At 39.1% G+C, this 22,063-nt stretch overlaps 1 protein-coding gene across 1 annotated transcript in view; it reads left to right on the plus strand.

Moving 5' to 3' along the window:
* Positions 1-22,063, plus strand: part of RFX3 (regulatory factor X3) — a 156,449-nt gene that overhangs the window by 85,278 nt on the left and 49,108 nt on the right. Inside the window, exons 5-8 of the mRNA XM_080819674.1 lie at positions 3,407-3,588; positions 7,155-7,274; positions 18,934-19,055; positions 20,823-20,935. Of these exons, the coding sequence (XP_080675800.1) occupies positions 3,407-3,588; positions 7,155-7,274; positions 18,934-19,055; positions 20,823-20,935 (537 nt within the window). The remainder of the gene's footprint in view (positions 1-3,406; positions 3,589-7,154; positions 7,275-18,933; positions 19,056-20,822; positions 20,936-22,063) is intronic.

The following is a 22,063-nucleotide window of genomic DNA, read 5'->3' on the forward strand; positions in this document are numbered from 1 at the left end:
AGAAATGAAGAGTCTATAAGAATGTAACACTGTATACGGTAAAACAAGAAGTTTACAAGGCAGTTAGTCCAGATTACTTGACCCGTTGAGCCTTTCAGGGGACCACGGAGCCAATCCGGTAAAAACTTCATTTTCTCTGAACTATTCATCTGGGGCTTGAGTAATATTATCCAGGCTTCCAAGTATTTTAAGGCAACTTTTGCTGTCGTTATGTCACTATTTTTGTGAAAAGTTTTCTTTAAGGATGGTCTGATTAACTCTTTTATATATGTAAACATACCTTTGGACTCAAAATATTTTATGTTGAACTTTGATATTTGCACTAGTTTTCACTTCTATAAAAGGCGTCTTAAGATCATACCCTCAAATATTTTATTATTAGATTTGCTTTCCAGTTTTTTTAATCTACAAGACAGTTTTCTTTATTATGAGAAAATAGTGTCATTTTTAGATATCTGTCTTTACGTTTAGGTAATTAAATATTACAAGAGAACTAGTAAACATTTGAGGCAGTTTACGGAAATTTTCTATTTGTATCTCATTACTTAAACGAATTATTTGTATTTGCTTTATATCTTGTTAAAAGTATATTTATCAGATCTATTTTTACTAGTTGTATACTTTTGGCTATAGAGTTCATATTACGAAATCATTTTCCATTTCTGAAAAGAGAATATCCTTTAAATTAACATTTCCTATATAGCTCTATGTTATGTTCATTAGCAAAGAAATATTTTATTTTTATTTATTTATTTTTGTTACAAAATCATACTACTTTGGCTTTGACACTATGCCTTCCATGAGGAAGCAAAGATAGTATATACAAACATATCTTTGGTATTTTTTACTTACATGTGCTATGTGTTCCATGCTTGTGGATGTGAACACTTCCTTAGTTCAGTTGCAGAATATTTGCTTTCTCCCAAAATATTTCAGAGTTTTTATACATTTGCCTCTCTGAGGATTCTGTTTTGGTCTTTCCTTTATACTCCTTCATCTCAAGAAACTGAATTTCTCAAGAGACTATACCTTTCTATGTTTCTATAGTCTATGCCCTGTATTTCTATATTCTTTATGTGTTTAGAATACCAATTGGAAGGTTCTATGTAGTCTATACACACAAAACAAGAGCTCGCATCGCTGGGCGATATGGTTCACTAGAGCCTCGCCAGCGCCATTCACGTGAGGAAGCACTGCCTTCAGATGCCGGTCGTCGTCCTGAGGCGCGCGGACAAAGGGTAGGAGGGAGATTCGTTCGGCCATATTTTGTGTGTCCCTGTCTTCAGTTGCCTTCGTAATCTACAGAATCTGAACATTTATGAAGAAACACTAGAGACATCCTGGCCCACTCTGGTAGGCAGAATACTAACCCGAGCCATTATAACTGGGTTTTCCAGTCATTTTGCCCCCCGATACGAAATGAGTATGAGTAAGTGAACTTGCTCTTTGTGCTGTGTAGAATACTCAGAAATCACGTGTCTCTGGAAAACGCCTTTACTGACAGGTTACAGATGCTTCCTCTCGAAAGAATTCTTTTTGACCTTTAATTTTTCTGTCATTATGTAAATGAACGTTTATTTTGTGTAACCTTTTAGAAAGGGAGGGTTGTATGTGTTACAGAGGCAATGAGTGTGTTTAAATGCACATGTTCATATATACGTGTTCACGGAGAACTTCAGGTCTCCCTGACCAGAACGTGAACTTTATTTTTAAAAGTACTGTGCTCTGGGGGCGCCTGGGTGGCTCAGTCGGTTAAGCATCCCACTCTTGATCTCAGCTCAGGTCTTGATCTCAGGGTTGTGAGTTCAAGCCTCGTGTTGGGCTCCATGCTGGGTCTGGAGCCTACTTTAAAAAAAAAAAAAAAAAAAAAAAGTACTGTGCCCTAACCTGTAGACTTGGTGCCCATATTTTCGGAGCCAACATCAGTATGAGTTTAATGGGATAAGTTTAATTAAACATGACCATCATGTAAGAATATTTGAAATTAAAATGGTTCTGGTCAATTCAGTCATCATAGTTCAAGGCAGTAAGTCTAAAATATTTTTAATGAATTTTCTTAGTCAGAGTCTGAAGGTTCAGGTTCTGAGTTTGTTCACAAATCTTAAAATATGTAAGCCAATGCTTTGATTTATTTAAGTATCCGTATTGTTTTTTGGAATATGACTGTAAATTCCTAGAGGACAGGAGTAAGATCACATTCATTTCTACATTGCTAGGTGCCTAGCACATTGCCTGGCTCATAGTTGATGTGCCAGGAATCCTTGGGCTCCCATAACTTATGTTTAATTTAAGTTGCATGTAAAAATATCACTTCTTTATCACACCTCTTCTATATGGCATGGAAATTTTGTTGAGACAAGTAATGTGAAGTATTTGCTGCTCTATGGAAATAACAACCGGTATGCAAGTAATCAGGAAATGTGTGTTGGGAACCAGATTGGACTCTGAGACAATCTGTGACCTTAAGAAAGTCATTTTTCATTTCTCCTTTTATAAATAAATGAATGAGCGAGTTAATAATTTTCCTGCTGTTGAAATTCAGTAATAAATACCTACATTATATTTTCTAAAATTTTTTTGCACTTGCTATACTTTAAAGATTATTTTTAAAAAACACAGGACAACATAAACCTTTCAAATGTGAACTACAGACTGAGAAAATGTTGCTTTCCCAACTACCATTGTAATGTATCTTCCGAAATTATGAAAAAGCATAGCAGGGAAGTAGAAAAACTCCAGTGATTGTAATAAAAGATTCCTTTTTGTAAGTTACATATGTATTTTTTTAATCAGTGTCTGGTTAATTTCTTTCTTTCTGGGGCAGAAATTATTGATTTTTTTTTTTTCCTTTCTGCTTGCAGAATTTGACCCACTAGATAGTACCGTTGTTGTCCTGTTGGAGTATATTACATAAGTAAATTAAAATTCTATGTAAATGAATAGAAACTTGATATAAAAACTCATACCAGGCAGCCTGCTGTTCATGTGTTAAAACAAAGTAACCCTAAAGCTGTATTATGTGCCACGCCACTAGGCTTGGAAACATCTTGTACATTAGAAATTACAAATTTTATTTACAACCAGTTAAGAGGTTTCTTTGAATTTCCCGAAGAGGCGTTTATCCACAGAATTGCAATCAATACAGGGAATATGAGCGTTCTTTACACATGCTTGAATGTTTGAAGGAATGGATGTGGTCCAAGGTCATAAATTAGGTTCAGTGGTGCACATTTCCAAGAGTTTTCAAGGTCTGATCATACCAGCCTTTGAATTACAACAGTTGACCCTATTACAAGTCTTGATGAAGATCTTCTAAGTATTTCTGTGTATTGTGTTTGTAGTGGCTTGTAGACATGTTGGTAAATTATATGGTTTCTCTGTGTTTACCTTGTCTTATTTGTACTAGCTCCAGTGGCTGTTGGACAATTATGAGACAGCAGAAGGAGTGAGCCTTCCCAGAAGCACGTTGTACAACCACTACCTACGACATTGTCAGGAACACAAACTGGACCCAGTCAATGCTGCTTCTTTTGGAAAACTAATAAGGTCAATTTTTATGGGATTACGAACCAGGAGATTGGGAACTAGGTTAGTATGAAAAAATAAGATCGTAAACTAATCCCTCTCTTTCAAAGTAAAGCAGTTCAGTATATCGTTGGAGCAAAAGTGCTTGATTACGGATAACATATAAAGAAAAAAATAAGGAAATAGCTCAGTTTATACAGTCTCTCATGAAGAGGTCATTATTCACAGAAGACTGCGAAACCAGAATGATGCATTGTCTTAAATGTAACTGAGCTCAGCTTTGAGATGAGTTGATTCTCAAATCATATAGAAATCAGCAAGTCAGACTGTTAGTGGAAGATTTACACATGGTGCCTTAAAAATTAATATATATCACTATTTTTTCTTTTGAAAAATAATTAGACTAGAGATGAGTAAGTGATGTAGTCAGTGGAAAACTGTCTCTTGACTCTTGCAAAATTATATTGAAATGTCTTTATAAATAACTCTTTGAATGGAGTGAGAAATTAAAGCTGAGTTTTCATTTCTGGAGATCAATTAAAAATCATTTGGTGAACTTGAAAAATTGGGGAGTTTGAAGCCTTCAGTAATGACATTGTCCTGTTTAACCTCCTACTAGCCTTTTTTAAACTCTTGACTGTGAAACCGTACATGTAGGGAAGTAAAAATATAGTATACCGCCATTACATGAAAACCAATAATGTGAAAGAAATTCTTAGTTTCTCGCCTCTTTCCTTTGGAAAGAGATATGAGTGTTTTTACTAATCAAAATATCATGAACATAATACTTAGAACTGTGGAGTTTCATTTTGGGCCTTTCTATAATTTTTACAAATTATCATAACATAAATATTTTAAGAAGCTGGGCAGAAGGATATGGATGTTTTTGATTTCCTAAATCCTACAGAAATCCATATTAAAAAGTATAAAAATAAAGATGCTATGCTGTGTAACATTAGATGATATACCCTTCATTGGTTTTTAAGTCTTAGCTTCCTAGTGTTCTAGTGAAGAGTATTTAATATTGTTAATAAAACAAAGAGACCCTCAGTAATTGACTTCATAGTCAATGTATGCTAAAAAAAAGGGTGTGTGTGTGTGTGTCAATTTCATGGCATTGACGAGGTCTGCCTGTATTCAGAGGGTGAATACTCCTTTCTGTTGCATTTCAAGTGATTTTACCTTCAGGTTGCTGGAGGTTCTCTCATAAATATATTTTCTTCTACCTATACTTGGAAAGATAGTACATTTTAAACCAGAGACTATGATGGCTAAAGGAACTCAAGCTTTTAGTCCCTTGAAAAAAGCTCTTTGTCTCTCTCATACTCCCCCCACCCAGAACCACAAACATCTTTATTTGGGGATCTAACCTGCTATCCCCTTGCCAAAGGCTCCATAGTTATGCATACCATGCCAGTATTTTGAGAGTCTGGGCTTCATTCAACATTGTAATAGTGGTATTGTCATGCTCCTTTTGTTGCTGAGACGGATTTCAGTGGGTCCTATTTTGAGGCTCCTTTCAAACCTTGAAACACATCTTAAAAATAGAAAGGGACAAAATTGGGGTGGTTTGGGTTTGTGAATGAGTGGAATCCAACTCTGTAAGTACATATTGCAATATTGCAGCTTTACTTTCTGATGTTCTGTTTTCCCCCCTCACCATGTAACAATTATGTCTCCTGTTCCTTTTAAAATTGGATGTAGTGTTTGCAATTAGAGGTGGAAAGGAAAGCTTAGAAGAATAAGGAGAAAAGAAACCCTATGGGGAAAGTTCAAGCAAATGCTATGTTACGAAGACAGCAGAACTCTAATGTAGAATTGCTCACAACGATGAGGGCAAAGCTCCAGGGGGTCTGTCGTGGAGAGTGGTTTCTCATTCATTTACTACTCCTAACCCAGGGGACAGAAAAAAAATCAGTATTATAAATCATGAGGCAAACTAACTCAGATGATGCCCCTCCCCCTCTCCTTCCCCTCCTCCTCCTCCTCCTTCTTCTTCTTGATGAACTGTATGCACAGCTATTACTTGTTAATCAATAAAATAATTTGGTGGGTTAATTCAAACCAAAACTTTTCTCAACTTTATGTTCTAAACAAAGGCAGTTCAAAAGTTTCCTTTCATTAGAATCCATCTGCAAATTAAGTTTAAGCAAAGAAGACCATGGAACATGGCTGATCTCCCCCAACCATCTCCCCACCAACCCAGTGGAAATGCTGATTTGTAGAAAATGGAGAAGAAACTAGACACTTTATCTGGTTTGGTCTACAAGACAGACACCATTTTACTCTATAGCTATCGTTGGCTACATCCCTTGGGGAATGGCTCCTGCTTCCCACCTCTACTCCTTACCCTTCTCCTGTTTGTAAGGGAGAACACTACAAATTAGTGTTTTTTTGTTTTTGTTTTTTGTTCTGTACTGCAGTGGATTTTGGAGACAAGATCTAATCTCTGCAAGTAGAAGGCCCTAAGTTTTCATACTGTTTTATTTTACCAAAACTAGGTAGTTATTAAATGCCCTACTTTAAAAAAAAAATAGCAATATTATTTATATAATAAGATTTAATGTCTTTGAATATATATTCTTTAATTTTGGAAGTAAAATTCTGTTCTATTTTTATATAAAATATTTAATCCACACTCTTCTTGCATTTCTTTTTGTAAATGAAAGAAAAAAAATGGAAAAAGCAGCTGATGTCTTGCTATATATAGACTTGTGAAAAACTATTTTCCCTTTGCAAAAATCTACATATTTAAAATGTTATTTTTGCAAGAATTTGCAAATTTCATTCAGAGCAAAACTTTGTCGTTTCTAATAACAAACATGGTCTTTCTCACGAACATGGGGAAATTGTGACAATTTTCATCCAGGTGGAAATTTGCCATTTTCACAGAGAAATTTCCCCATGTCTGTTGTGACACATCTTACTCAGCCCGCAAAACCGATATGAATTCGTTAGAACAGAGACTAATAAAGTATGTTTCAAGACCAATAGATTAAATGCCTGCTTCCTTTTCAGTTTCAAAATAGTAAATAATAGACTTCGCCGCAATACTCTGTATCGGTGGAGTTACCTTCATGATCCCTGCCGTAATAGAACTTGCAAAAATGGAGAATGTATCCAAGACGATAGAATCAAGATTTCTCTTCCTCGTTTTGTAGAACCACGTCATAAGAAATTCCCATCTAGCATGCGGCCCTTTACGCTGTCGATGCATTTTTATTGGCCAGACTTTTTTTTGCAGCATCACCCCTTCTAAATTAAATTTAAAATACAAATTTGAGAAGAAAAATGTAACTTGCAAGGACTCAGTGGCTGTTGTACTAATATTTTATAGTTTATAAGGAATATTTATATAAAATATAATAATAGACTAATATTTTAGTTTATAAGGAAAGATTTATCCCAGGGTCCTGAGCCGACTGATTCGGAATCTTAATTTGATTCTTCAGGTGTAGCCACCATAAAAATACACGGGTGATCCAGAACAGGGAGATCATAAACATGTGGCATAAATATGCCACTTTTACCTAACCTTTCCCAGTGTGTAGCTAAGCGGACATCCTGTGTGATTGATATTGATTCGACTGACTTTCTGTGTCTCTAATGTTTGTTGTTCTTTTATGAAGAGGCAACTCCAAGTACCATTACTATGGGATTCGCGTCAAGCCAGATTCCCCTCTGAATCGTCTGCAGGAGGACATGCAGTATATGGCTATGAGGCAGCAGCCCATGCAACAGAAACAAAGGTAGACTCTGGAATGTTTCCTGACCTGTCCAAGCTACGCATTTCTTTAGATGTACGGTCTCCTTTTTTCTAGAGCTAATACCTAAGTGTGCAAAAATGTGGCTGTTGTTGACGTACGTACAGAAAACACCATGAGCAGTTCTCAAATATGATTTAGTAGAATTTCATCTTCCCTGTTTTCCACATCTTTTTAAAATTACTTATCAGACAACCCATTGAGCCCCTTGTAAGTAAATGTGACATCCCAAACTATGCGGCCGAGGAAACCCAACACAACACATCAGGTGCAAATCCAAGCAAATGCCACCTGGGAAACTTGTTTCGGTGTTGGTGAGTTCCCTTCTTGCTGTCGGCAACCTCCCTCAGTCACTCTTCTTGACGTGGTAGGAGCACTGGCACCATGTTCAACACTTCTTACATCTTCTTTGAATCCAGCTTTCAAAGATGAAGAATTGTAGATGTTAGAGCTGTAAGAGGTCTCAAGCTTTTGTGGATGGATGGATAGATGAATGTATGGGTGGATGGAATCATAGATCTTAGAATTAAAAATACCTCGGTCTAGTCTGACCCATTAGCTTTGTGACAAGCAGAGCCTTAATAGCACTGTGTTTCAGGGAAGTCCCAGAGACATTAAATGATTTGCTCAAGCCCACAATGCTGTTACCTAGCCCAGGGCCTTCAAGTCTCATGTGGCTTATGTCTGGAGTAAGTAAAATGAACAATCTCTTCCTTTTTACCAGGATAGCTCAGCCATAATAATAGTTATAATTTTTCTTTTCAATTGAGCATGCAGAATTAAGTAGGGGAAAGGAGGCCTGTATACAGGTCATCAGATGGCCTACCTCAGTCTGCTGAATTTATTGGTCTGGGATGATTAGCCGGGTCTCCTCTACAGCCATACTAGCTAAGTCGGAAGCATTAGCTCCAGTCACCGCCAGGGAAAGAATCTGTCAAACAGTGGTTCTTCCTTTCCTTAGTCAGCAAGCATGCTAGACCCCCGTGTGCCCAGAGAAGACACAGTCTCTAACTTGGAGGAGTTCAGAAATTAGAAGGAGCGGCTCGGGAACCTTTTTTCTTAAGGAATGCAGTGTGAGAAGTGCTGAAGTAAAGCTTTGATCCAGGAACTAGTGAAATACAGAGGAATTTTCAGCTAACCCCAGGAGGACTGAGAAGTGTCCTAGAGAAAGCGCTGTTTGAGGGGGTCTCAGAGCAATCAGGAAGAGGGACTCAGGCAAGCAAGAGCTCCGGGGAATATAAAGTCCAGGATGTCCTTGATACATACTGGTGATTTGGTGAGGCTGACCCGGCAGGGGGAGAACTGAGGAGAAGGTTGAGTGGTTCAGCAGGAGATGAGATTTAAAACTTCCTTTGGACCTTAGCTTAGGGGACTCGGTGGTATATGCAGCCGGTAACTTTGTTCTTTGCGTGCAATATGGCTTTGAAGCTGTGTAAGGCTTTGGAGCAAAACAATGGGACTTGCAGATTTTTTTTAGAGAGGAGATTTATTAGGGACAAGACTATATTTCATGGGAGCAGACTGGAAGTAAAGAGGCTCGCTAAGTGGTTTAACATGATCGAAATTTCTGGTGTTAGTGTTCTAGACTGAAGAGTCCGTCCATTCAGGATTGGCTATTAAATGGTGATCTCTAGGGTTTCAGATTTTTGAATCACAGGTTCTCGACCTTTTTTGTTGAATTTCTAATTTCTGTTTTTTTTTTTTGTTTTTTGTTTTTTGTTTTTTTTTGAGGTATAGTCCGTAAAATATATTAAAAGGTCTTGGAGAACCACAATAAAATAAGTCAGAACACTCCCTTACGTGGAGGTGGAGTTTGTGCGAATTGTCATAAACGGTTATCGTCTCGGGTTATGATTATCTTGTTCACCTATGAGCAGCGACACTTGGTGCCTTTAGTCTCTGGTGCATCCTCTGCTGTCAGGCATCACAGCACTGCACAGTGGAGCTGATGGTGAGGTCAAGATCAAAACAAATCGGTCCAAAAAGAGCATATTCAAACTTAAATATTGAACAAAAACTTGTTCAGTTGCTTTTAAGATAGCTTGAAGATTACTTCTCCCTGTGATTTACCTGCAAAGAATCAAGCAAGTGCTATGGAAATGGGAGCCTTCAAGGAATGTTCTTTGTTTAAAAAAAAAAAAAAAAAAAAAAAAAACCCGTGGGGCACCTGGGTGGCTCAGTCTGTTAAGCATCTGCCTTCAGCTCATGGGATCGAGCCCTGCCTTGGGCTCCCTGCTCAGCAGGAAGCCTTCTTCTCCATCTCCCACCCACCCCTGCTTGTGTTCCCTCTCTCACTGTGTCTCTCTTTGTCAAATAAATAAATAAAATCTTTAAAAAAAAAGTGGGTTAGGGAAGAAAGACCTGGGGCTTAACAAGGCCTCCTTATGAAACAGATTCCAGAGCTCTAAAGGTTAACAAGCCATGAACACTCTGCCCTCTCAGTCTAGTTGTAATTGCTTTTAGACCTAGACCTAATGTGGATGTATTTAAGAAGGGATATAAAATTATCAGTGATGCTAATAAATTGTACCAACTTTAGTTCCTTACAGTGTTTGCTTTCTTGTGAAATAAGGATATGAGAGAACCAAAGACATACAGTTGACCCGTGAGCAACAGGGAATCAGAGGCACTGACCCCACCACATGCCCGAAATCTGGCTTTAACTTCCGACTCCCCAGAAAAACTTCACTACTAATAGCTTAATGTTGACCAGGAGCCTTACTGATAATAGAAAGTTGATTCCCACATGTTTTGTATGTTACATGCATTATATAGTTTATTCTTACCATAAAGTCAGCTGGAAAAAGAAAATGTTACTAAAAAAAAAGTCAGGAAAATACATTGACAGTATTGTATTTATTGAAAAAATGCTGAGTGTAACTGTGTGGATCTGCACAGTTCAAACATGTGTTGCTCAAGGGCCGGTAGTACTGAAATTTTCTTTGTTTTTAATGAGACAAGTTTTGGATTATGGATAGTTGCTCTTGGAATGGTGTCTTGATCACTGACTGTCCTGTTAGTATTGTCAACCTCACAGACCCCTCACTGGGACTAGCAGGACGGAGGGAGGGTTCTGTTTTCTCTCTGAAGGAGTCTACCAACTGGCCACGTTCTTAGCCCTTCAGTGAAGCCTGTTATCCCATTGTGCAAGAAGAGTTGGACAGAAGAGGGAGAGTTTCTCTAAGTCTGGATGTCGGGGTTAAGAGTATTTGTTGAAAAAACCAATGAAAAAGAAAAGTATTGTATCGTTTGTCTTATGGCTTATAAAACTCAAATGACTCTACTGAATATATTCAATTTCACGTAAGAAGAGCCTGCCATTCTTGTTAAAATATAAGTGACATGTGAAAGGTTTAAAATATTTTATAGCAGCAACTTGTATCTAATATTTTAGAATATTCAGATTATCTCAACGCCTCGAGCATTAGTGTATGCATGTACATGTGTACATCTTCCGAAGTATAAATTTACATGTTTTATGTGTTCTTACGGAATGAAAATTCAAGTATATGCAGTGATCATTTGATCAAATAGAAGTGGAGTTTTACAGCTCAGTTTGCACATTTTTCTGTGAAGTTGGGAGTCACAGTAGTTGGAGAAGTACTAATGATTGTTTTGCATATCTTTATAATTATTAGAACCCCTTAACTTTTGGTATCTCATCTCAAGATTTGATAGGGTAGTAGAGGAAATTTCCACTTGTTTCCACATCCGATTCCCAGCAACACCACCATATGGGGCACAGCCACAAGTCTGGAAATAAATGGAAACAGTTTCTGATTGAAAAAACGGATGTCACAGAGCCCGTAGTATAGCTTAATTGGAAAGATGAAGCCATCCTCAAACCAGGTATCTAAACTAAAGGAGCAGATGAGAGCCCACTTGATTCATAGGCAATCGTGGGGTAGAAGAGCTGGCAAGAGGAAATGTAAGTGACAAGGTGACAAGGGTCTTCTCTTTGCTTTTGGGTTAATCAACACAGAAGTGTGTGCACATTCAGTGGAAGGACAAGTAGACCCAGGTCCTCCAGTAGTTTCGAGTATCATCAGTATAGCGACTGGAATATAGTCCAACACAGTGTAATAACTTTGGCTTATTGATGACATCACAGGTAATCAAAAAGACAAAGTATCCTGGGGTTAAAAAAAAAAAAAAAAGAATGTATAATTTTTAAAAATACCTTCTGTTGAAAATATTTCACATGAAAATAACTTCTGCACATAAATGTCTTCTCTAGTTTCAAGGAAACTCACTCATGGATAATTTGCATGCCTTTATTTAGGCAATAAATAAATCAGGTTATTATAGAGCAAAAAGGAGACCAGGACTTCTCAGGTCTACAAACCAAGTAAAAATGCTTGCTGCAGTTTATTTTCCACATTTGAAAGAAGAGTTGGAAGAGTGTTGGCATATGTATTTGAGTCATTCCTCCAGATCCTCATAGCAGAAGTGGTAGAATGGAACCAAGCGCTTTTGACAGTGTGCTGGGCTGTGTTTGATCCCAGTAGCCAGTCTCAAAATATTAAGGTGCATTTATCATTCCTCCAACAAACACCTGACCACAAGCAGTTGCATATAGAAAATGTCCATCACATCTAAAAGAGACGGAATCATAGAATCATAGACTCTTACAGCTGGAAGGAAGAGATTCCCCCAGTCCAGTCCATCCTCTTGATGAGAAAACTGAAGTCCATCAGGGTAACTTATCCACAGTCATATAACAACAAGGGCAAGAACCCAGTCCTCTTGTCTTTGTTCTTACAAGAATGCCCCCTTTAAAGAGGGAAGATAACCCAAACAGGAACATACACATGTAATAAATTTGTGCATATGAAATAAAGGGAGAAATCACACTTCAGTGAGTATGTCCCAAGTAGTGAGGGCACGTGTCACCTCCTGCCTCTTTGAATGATCTCTTCATAGGAAATGGACCTGTGAAAGAAGGAGGCTTTGTGGTACAGAGAGGAGAGAGAGGCCAGTTGGAAACCCAGCAGGGCTACTTTTGCTTTGATGTAGACAGATGTGAAAGCACGCATGTCTCCAAGGAGGGAGGGAGGGCATGGATCCCTGTCTATAGAAGACCTTCCCTAAGGGGCGCCCCAGTGGCCCAGTCGATTGGGCGTCTACTCTTGGTTTCAGCTCTGGTCATGATCTCGGGGTCGTGAGAGCCCTGTGTGGGGCTCCACGCTTGGCAAGAAATCTTTCTGCTCCTCCCCCCGGTCATATGCATTCTCTCTCTCTCTCTCTCTCTCTCACTCGCTCTCAAATAAATAAGTAAATCTTCTAAGAGAAAAACACAAGACTTTCCTTAATATAGACTTCCCAGGCTAGTGGAAAGCACCCCATAATTAAGACTGGGAAATCTTCAGTTTCCCAGTAGACTGCTCTGGCTTTTCTGCAGTGTGCGTGACTGAAATTCACTGAACCTTGGTTTCTCCATCTGCAAAATGGACATTGATTCATAGTAGACGACCTCACAGATTGTTCTTCTGTTCAGGTGGGAAAAAGTATATAAAGGGGTTTTTTTTGTTGTTTTTTTATAAATAATTGGAAACATTCAAGTGTTAGGTAAATTATTATCATTAATATTGTTATACTGTGTGCTCTAGAGAACAGTATTTATTTCTTTAAGGCCGTTTCAGAGATGAATGAACTCTAGCAATTAGGCAACTTTTGACTTCTGTTCCTTTACGCCTCCCGGCGAGTGGTTTTCAGCTTTGATTGATGCTAACAGTTCACCCTCCCTTTCCTGGGTCGGGAATCCCAGGGGGTCACTGCAGAGCTCAGCATCTAGGGCTGGTCGGTTGCTCTGGGGCAGCGCAGGGTGGCAGGAGTCATCGGTGGGAAGATGATCACATGCCTGCACCTTTGGCTTTTGGAAACAGATAAGGAATCTTGGCACTGAATCTAGCGTTCACTGTGCCCCTGCAGTGGTCCCCGATGTAAAGATAGTTTCCACTAAAGATCAGAGAATCAAAATTAATCACGATTCAGTAACTATTAACTATAGTAATTCGTGTAAAGTTTTTTAATGGTAACACCATTTACCCTCTTGATAAACGTTTATTGAACATTTTAAATGTCCTTCAATAAGCAGTTTCTATGCAAGATCTCATTTGGCAATTACATAGACTATTTACTGATAAGGAAATGGAGGCCCATTTAATTTTGCTGTATACGAGAAGCTCACTAATCTGTTTTTCCTTAGACAGAGCCCCAGGTTGTTCTCTTTTGTGGTTGTTGCCCTCTTGGCATCAGGTGGAGTCAGGTTGTTATCTTTCAAAGAAAAGAGGTAGGGAAGGGCATCCCTGTCGAAATGGTTTAAAAGGAAGGGCCAGCTATAGATCAAAGAAGTGTCGTGTATATTTGTAGCAAGACTATACGAGTTCGACATACGAATCCCACGTTGCCTTTGTGGTGAGGACCCCTTGAAAGTCATGAGAAGAGACTAGCGTCTGCCCCTTTCAACAATACATCGCCGGCACCAAGCACCTTGTCAGCGCTCTGTAAATATTTGTTAAGTGAATGAATGATCCCCACCTTTTATTTCAGCAAACAACTTCAGCCTCCTTTCCCTACCTCTCCCACGTTTTCTACTAAAACTGCTGCAATTAATACAACTACCCCCTCTGAATTTAATGTTTCCCTCCTCTCCTTGCCCAATTATAGACGTAGAGCTAATGAGGAGTCAAGTACTTCAAGAGCCACCAACAAGGACTGAAGAGACGGGTAACTGTCATTCACCAGCAGGGTTGACGCTTGAAGTCATTTAGACACAGACACCCTTAGTGTGACATCAAGGAGGCAGTTCACACGCGGAAGGAAAGACGCTCCCAGCATTCCGTATTTTCCTCTGATCTCTTCATATTTTACCTGGCTTCAGACCTCGAGTCGCCTCAAGATCTTCTGGGACAGTTGTTCCAAAGAGAATCTCAAGGTTCCAGTAGGAAATTTTAGCCTCTTGCCCTGATGAGGAGCTCAGCATTTAGACTGGTTCATGCTGATCAAATGATTGTGTACTTTCTAGAATGATAGACTCCTGTGGCCCAAGCAGTTGAGATGTTACATTTGGCCCATGCATTTTTCACCTGCTTCAAGAGAGACTTTCCCAAATGTCTCATTTAGTCTGTTGACAATCGTGATCCCACTAAATACAAGAGAGTAAATATAATTGAGTAAATAGAGGGCATTCTTTGGCTCTCGTTGGATTCCTTCAGTGTCTGTACATGTGAGATTCTTGACAGAATTAGATACAATTTTACAGTAGAGTTCCAGCTGTCCAAGTTCTAAATAACAGCTACCACTAACCCCATGGGGGAAGATTCCTAACAATTTTCCGTGTTTTCTGGGTTAGTGACAGGTTTCATGTGTACACGCCGCTATTAAAGCATTAGACTTTCTTTGATTTCTTAATCATTAACAACTTCGGCTTGGATTGCCCATGGAGCTGCAAGCTGTTAAAATGATCATTTGCCTCTTGCTAATTTGGAAACCAAGAGCTGTTTCTTCATGTGATGAAGCACAGGTCTTTCTCAGAGCTTGTGCGGCTCAGGAGCACTGAGGATCTGCTGTCAGAAAACCTCATCTAAAAATACTGAATTTGTAAAATAATTGGGACGAAGAGAGAAGATACTCTTAAATACTAAAAAGTTCAGTTCTGTAAGGGATTCATCAAGGAACTTTTTTCGGTAGGAAGTGTCTCTGGCTTTTACAGTTTCATGTTTAAATGGTACTTTATGAAGAAAGCAGAGAGGCAGGAGGTCTGAAAGCTGTTTCATTGCTCAAAGGTCGGTTGGAATTCAACCAGGGTTAACATAATGTTGAATGCTCGTATGAGTCAACAGAATGTAAGAAACATCCTGGAAGATTTCTATTACTACATGGCCTTTTCGAAACCATGCCTCTGCCATGTTTTCCCCATAGTAAATGCTCAATAAATATTTGTTCGATCGATTTGATAGATGCTGTGATCAGTTGGTGGTAGGATAAAATGAAATCTGTTCCCCTGAGGATTCTTTCACTCAGTTATTAGCCACTCAGTGATACTTATTTAAATTCCAAATGTAGTTTATTGGGAACAAATCAAAAATTGAGGACTCAGTTTATTAAAAAGTGACTTTTCTTTGATGTGATGGTTGTACTTGCACAACACTGGGCTGAAGGAACTTATTTTGGGGCCAGCAGGCTCCCATGGACTAGTTCTGGGCAGGCTACTCAAATATCTGGGAGGCTTGTGAACGTCTAGTTCCTAAGCCCCGTGTTAAACATTTTGCTGGGTAGGTCTAGGGTGAGCCTAGCATTTGAGCTTTCTGAAAAGCTACCCAGTTATTGATATACATTTAGGTTTCAGGACCTAAGGTCTGATGATGTCATTTTTAACTGTTTCTTCTAAGGAGAATCAGTTACCACAGATGTTGTTCAACCTATTTGTAATGTGGCTCTTGTTGATCTCCTGTGAAACTTTCCCTCGGGGAAGACCCAGTTCTGAGGTGATGGTAGTGATGGGATGTTTTCCTTAGAGCTTCAGGTAAATGACCATGCGGCTTCCCTCTGTCCAGCGTTTCTGATTTCCGGGGATTCTGAGGACCAGCCCCATGTCAGGCAATATACTGAGTTACGCCCCTGTGGGACGTGCTCCTTAAGACAAAAGAGGAAATGCAAAAATCAGCATTACTGGGGAGCTCTGTCAGAGGCTCCCAGGAATACTCCTCTTGTATATGAGCCATATTCCTGCCCTTCCTGATTTCATTATGGCCCACACTGCTCCCAGGCGTGGCCCTCAACCTGTCTCTGAAGAGATACAGCAGAAGGTTCTGGTTTATAGAGGTCCTGCTGACAAGGCAAACAAAGTGTGACCGTTCATTCTACTGTTCACCCTACTATTGGGGTTCGAATAAATCCACTCATTTCTCCGTTCTGACTGTATTTTCTTTCCTTTCCTTCTTTTCCGTTCCTTTACCTTTCCTGTATAAGATTTGTTCTTGTATACTGACAGACCCGCACGATTTCTCCAGAACTGACCAACTTCCATTGGTCTGGATGTATTTTCCATCTGTATAATATAGTGTACCTCTAATCACCGCTTCCCACTCAGTGTCATTATTATTAATTATAATGTGTTCCAATTTTGAGTGCTTATTAAAAATATCATATTTCTTTCCCTTAGGAATTTCCTCTGTCTTCATTTTTCTGAGGAAGCAGATAATTTTGCTTACAGGCTGCAGGCTTGATAAGTACTGTGTGTGAGTAGATTGTGGGAGAGCAGCTGTCCTCTGAAAACTTACATTCTAAAAGGAATAGACATCATTTCCTTTTATGGCTGAATTTTACTTGTCCTCGACGTTTCTGCTTAGGAAGTGTGTGTGATATACTAGATGCTGTGCGGGACAAAGGAAGCTTGATAAAACAAAGTCTCATAATTACCCTCTAATCCCGTATTAAAATTTAATAGAATTGAAGTCTATAGGATATCTTTCCATTTTTCCTTCTGCAGTGTAAAGAATTGAAATCCTTTTAACCATTTCTGTTAGTATTAACTCCACAAATCCCAAACTCCATTAAGTTAAATGAGGAAACATGTTTAAACAGTTTTAGCCTGTTCTATTAGTGGTATAAAACTTCATAGCTGAAAAAAAGAGGGCTAAAATCAGATGAAGCCTGGAATGGGTCGATGAGGGTGAGGAACTTCCTCAGGGATAAAATCATTCAGGGCTTCTAGAACAGAATGGTTGGCAACTGCTTCCCCACATGAGTACTCAAAGTACTTGCCTCACCGAGTCTTTTTTGGCTCTCTGGGATGATTCTTTAAGGAGGAAAAAAATTTTTAAATTCAATTTTTCATCAGTGACACTTGTAGCACTTGTAGCACAGGATAGTACTAACCCTTCTGTCATCGTTTGGTGTGGCCCCAGCGGAATAGTCCTTTCAGATTTTTCCCCCCGTTAAATAAAAGGATAGGTTTGAGTTCTTCAGTGTCATTAGAAAAATAACAGTCCACATTTGGGTGGCACGGGCCCATCACCAAGATGATAACACAGATGACGTGTGTTATCCTCTTTACCCACCCTGTTCACCTTCTGACTTTATGTTTGCTTTTCGTAGTTCTCTGGGAGATCTGTCACAGAAACGGTGAATGTAAATGTCGTTATGAGGGACGGCAGCTTTTCTTGGAAGTTTTGTTTATCCAAGTTCTAACGAACAACATTCAAGATGGAGTCGTTTCCTAACGCAAACTGCGCCTTGGTTTGCGTGATCTCTCGCCGGGTCCATCCGTTTCATATCTGTTGTCAGAGTGCAGGTGCCTTTGGGCGCGCCCTGCTCGTGTATCAGGGACATTTATTCTTGGTAATTTCATATCAGTGATGCAGTTGACTTGTATTAGTGTTAGAGTCAAGTGTCTGGGTGGAGAGAATGTTAGGTGGTCTTGTTTATAAATATAATGAGAAATGGGGGGGAAATGGAAAAATAAACGAAGTGAAGAGTATCTCGGGTCCTGAGCTTATTGTAGATTTTAATCTTTGCTTACGTTCATCTGTCTTTTTTCCCTAAATTTCTAACGTGAAGGAAAATAAATGAAATCTTAGAAAAATTCTTCTATCTTATTTTGTATTCACTCATCTTAGGACACTTGCCCAGGCTTTTTTTCATAGGTGCTCTTTCTCTCCCAAGCAGACTTTCCTTCTTGCCTGTGCTGCTGACGCCTGTCTTCTCCGTCTTAGCAGGAAAGTTCATGAGTTAGTATGACTAGGACTTAAAGATAAATGCGTGACTATAGCGGACGTGGATTCTTTTTTTAAAAAAACTTGGTACTCTAGGCTTATAGGTGGATTCTTGCACGTACTTCTCTGCTAGCTGATGCATCCGGTCTTTGTATTTGCAGGCGAGGTTAGGGGTCAGTGGAGATGACTGTGTTGAGATGCATGGGAGGCTTTAGGAAGTATGAAAAAGAGCGTGGTAGAGTTTCTATGCTGAATCGCGTACGAGAGATATTAATTAATCGAAAGCCATTCATTAACATTTCTCAGGCCCCTGCTCCTAGGTCTTATTTCAGATTAAAGTCCCAGTGTAGTTAAAATGTTTTCCCTTGACCCACTGGCCACTAAAAATTATGTTCACACTGCATGTCATCACGGGCATCGTAGCCACCCCGTCCAACGAAAATGAAATACCTTCGTAATTCCTTTGTTATTAGACACATTTCTGAATTTTCAAAAATTGGTCCCCTTCCCCAATTCCTCTCCCCTTTTTCTTTACACAATTGAAAAAATTTCTTCATCCTAACTTTTTGAGACTATCAGGGAAAAAAAAATCCTCCAACGATCATGGGACATTAAAGAAGATAGAGTAGGGACGCCTGGGTGGCTCAGTTGGTTAAGCAGCTGCCTTCGGCTCAGGTCATGATCCCAGCGTCCTGGGATCGAGTCCCACATCGGGCTCCTTGCTCGACGGGGAGCCTGCTTCTCCCTCTGCCTCTGCCTACCACTCTGTCTGCCTGTGCTTGCTCGCTCTCTCTAACAAATAAATAAATTAAAAAAAAAAAAAAAAAAAAAAGAAGATAGAGTAAAATCAAATGCCTCAGGAGTTATGTGTAGTGCGACAAAACAAGGAATAATTGTATTTGTTTTTCCCCATCTAATATTTTTAGGTACAAGCCTATGCAGAAGGTGGATGGGGTTGCAGATGGTTTCACAGGAAGTGGTCAACAGACCGGCACATCTGTTGAGCAAACTGTAATAGCCCAAAGTCAACATCATCAACAGTTTTTAGGTATGTCAAGTTGTAATGCATAGTATGGTTGCTATTAAGATGTTGAAAACAAGAGAACAATAGTAGTGTTTTCTCCAAGTGGCTGTGTCTATTACGGATGTGAGCCACACAGAAACATTTGTGTGTGTGCTGAAACTCTGCCTATCATGGGATAGTTCTAGAGCATTTCTGTTTCTTCGTGTTCACTAGAGCTCCTTTCAAAAAGTATCAAGCCGTGTAGGACTTCTAAATGCGTAGGAGTTAAAGGCTCATAGCTTTGAAATTGTCTTGAGGAATTTGTATTAATTGGGCTTTCATGATCAAAGTTGTGTTTACTTTCAGTAGTTAACTTCAAGGGCCCACAAGAATTCTCCTTTCCTACGTATAAAGTTGCAAATGCGTGGTCTCAGGTTAGAAAAAAAAGAAATTCCTATAAGCTTTAAAAAAGTTATTCTTTTAAACTGATCACAGTATATCCATTTTTGTAATTCCGTAGATGGTTTACGTGTTGCTTTTCATTTAAAGAGTGGGGAAGTAGAACTCGAACATTCTGCATATTGTGGGCATAGCTACCAGTGCCAGGATTGGCACTGCAATCCACAGCTTTTCTAGAGATGAACACGGGTAGCTTCTGTACAACAGATCAAGATAAATAGAAGCCATCAAAGAGTGCACATGTGTCTGGGTTGCGTGTGCGTTTGTCTGTGTGCCCCTTCTGACAAAGAACTAAAAAGGACACTCAAGTCAAAATAGCTACTGAAGTTGAAAACACGATGGCAACCTTTCCCAAACTGGAGTCCTCCTGCACACTCTTGAAGGCCTCGAACTCTCAAAGAGGGTTTTAATTTTGTTTTCTAATCCTGTATTTTTATTTCAATTCAAATCTGTAAAGAAATAATAAAGACATATTCTGAGTTATCTAGAAGAGGAGAACGATTACTGTTCTGCGGTTTTAGTTCACACATTTGTATTTGAATTTATGATAAAGTAGGCATCAAAGTGTACTGATGTCCTGAGCCCACGAGAAAAGAACAAGGAGAGACTTACTGTGTAGATGACACAAATTATGTAATGCGTCCCAAGGGAAGGCTAAATGATGTCCCAGTGCTCTGTGTGGAGGAAAGTTCCACAGCTCGTTTGAATACAGAAGAGTAATGGGGGAACCAGCCACCAGGAAGTACGTGTTGGTAGAGGCCTGCCAAGTTCAGAAGACCTGGGCTGTGGCGGTCAATGCCACATTCATGCTGCAAGAGGTAATTCAGTTATAGGACAGCAGCAGCATCCATCCTATCAAATTCATGTTGTTAAGTTTAATGTGATTTTTGTAGTTTTATTTGGGTTCATTCTGTAGCTTTTTTGGCTTATGATGATGATACAAGAAGTATGAGCATAACGAGTGTAAAGCTAGGTTTATTTTTTTATTAATTCTTAAGTAACATAATAATAAAATAACTAAAATTGATACTGGCCAGCTTGAGATATTTTCCTTTCAATAGGGGTCCTATGTTGAGAGACATTATGGTATGTTATTTCCAGTATAACGGTAGTGAAAATTTAGTTCCTCCACAATTTTAACATTCCTCATCTATTCTTTTCTACTGATGATGTTGCTACATTTTTGTTTGAAAAATACTTCTATGAAAAGTTCTTAATCGTTGGACCTCTGGCCTTCACATTTGTTTTTTTTCCTTTCTTAGTCTATCTTAAATTTCCCCTTATTAATCTGTAATTGGCACAATCCACAATAGTTTGGTTTTTTTTTTCCCTGTTGTGTTGTCATGGCAACAGATGCATCTCGAGCACTTCCAGAGTTTGGAGAAGTTGAAATCTCTTCTCTGCCAGATGGTACTACCTTTGAGGATATCAAGTCACTGCAGAGTCTTTATCGAGAGCACTGTGAGGTAAGTTTTTTCAAACACAGTAGGAATGCATGCTAAGTTTTGCCAGACAGCTTGCTAAAACAAAATAATCCAACTTATTCCTAAAGGACAGGGGAAGTTGGTTCATAAGTCAAAAGGTCACATCGTTCTTCTTGTCTCAGACCGAAGAAGGGAGGGCTGTGGGAAAGGGAGACTACATTTTACTGCCTATCTTCTTAGCATCTCCTAATCAGAATCCTTGGACATAGCAATTCCATTTCTAGGTACATACCCTAGAAAATATGGGTGAATATAAGTGAACTTGTTGCATTATTGTTTTTAGTGCAAAAGATTGGTTGTAGCTTCCACATCTAAAAGGCAACTGAGTAAATAAAACATCGGGCAGTCTGTAGAGTACTATGCAGCCATTAAAAATAACAGACCCTTCTAGATGTACTCCTGTGGACTGAGTTCCAGGGTTTATTTTTAAGGGAAAAGTAAGATGTAAAGCAGCGTGTATCCCATACTATCATTCGAGTGAAAAAGAACATGTATACAAATCTCCAGCAGAAAGAACAAAATGTTCAGTGTGTTAATGGTAGTTGCCTTTGTGATGGAGACTGGATGAGTGGGAGTCAGTGGAAGAGAATTAATTTCCCAATATCCCTTTTAACCTTTTGAATTTTACACCATTAACTGTGTATTTCTGTCAAAAATATTTTCTGGAAGGTTGCCTTGCTGGGTCAGAAGAGCGTGCGACTTGTAACCCCGGGGTCACGAATTCAAGCCCCACGTTGTGTGTGGAGATGACCAAAATAAATAAGTAATCTTTAAAAAAGAGGGAAAAGAAAAAGATACGTCCTAGAAATGTTTAATGGAGCATTTTAGATGTTATTGAGGTTATTGAGGGATTATGGAGGCTCTAGTTCTGTTTTGGTTTTATGCTTAATTAAAGTTTCTCTGGGTGTTTTCCATTCCTGCTTCTACTTCTTTTTCTGAGTTTTCCGCACCGAAACTGGTTCATTGTCTCCAAGAAGTGACCACTCTCCAAACCAGCCTTTTAATATACCTGCAGCTCCCCTGGTGGAGAGGGCAGAACAGATTGCAATAAATGCTTCTCCTTTTGAAAGAGGAGTCTGTTTAGAATTTAAGTACCTTTATTCCAGGGCT

Source organism: Martes martes (assembly GCF_963455335.1).
Source record: "Martes martes genome assembly, chromosome: 12".
Classification (NCBI taxonomy): domain Eukaryota; kingdom Metazoa; phylum Chordata; class Mammalia; order Carnivora; family Mustelidae; genus Martes; species Martes martes.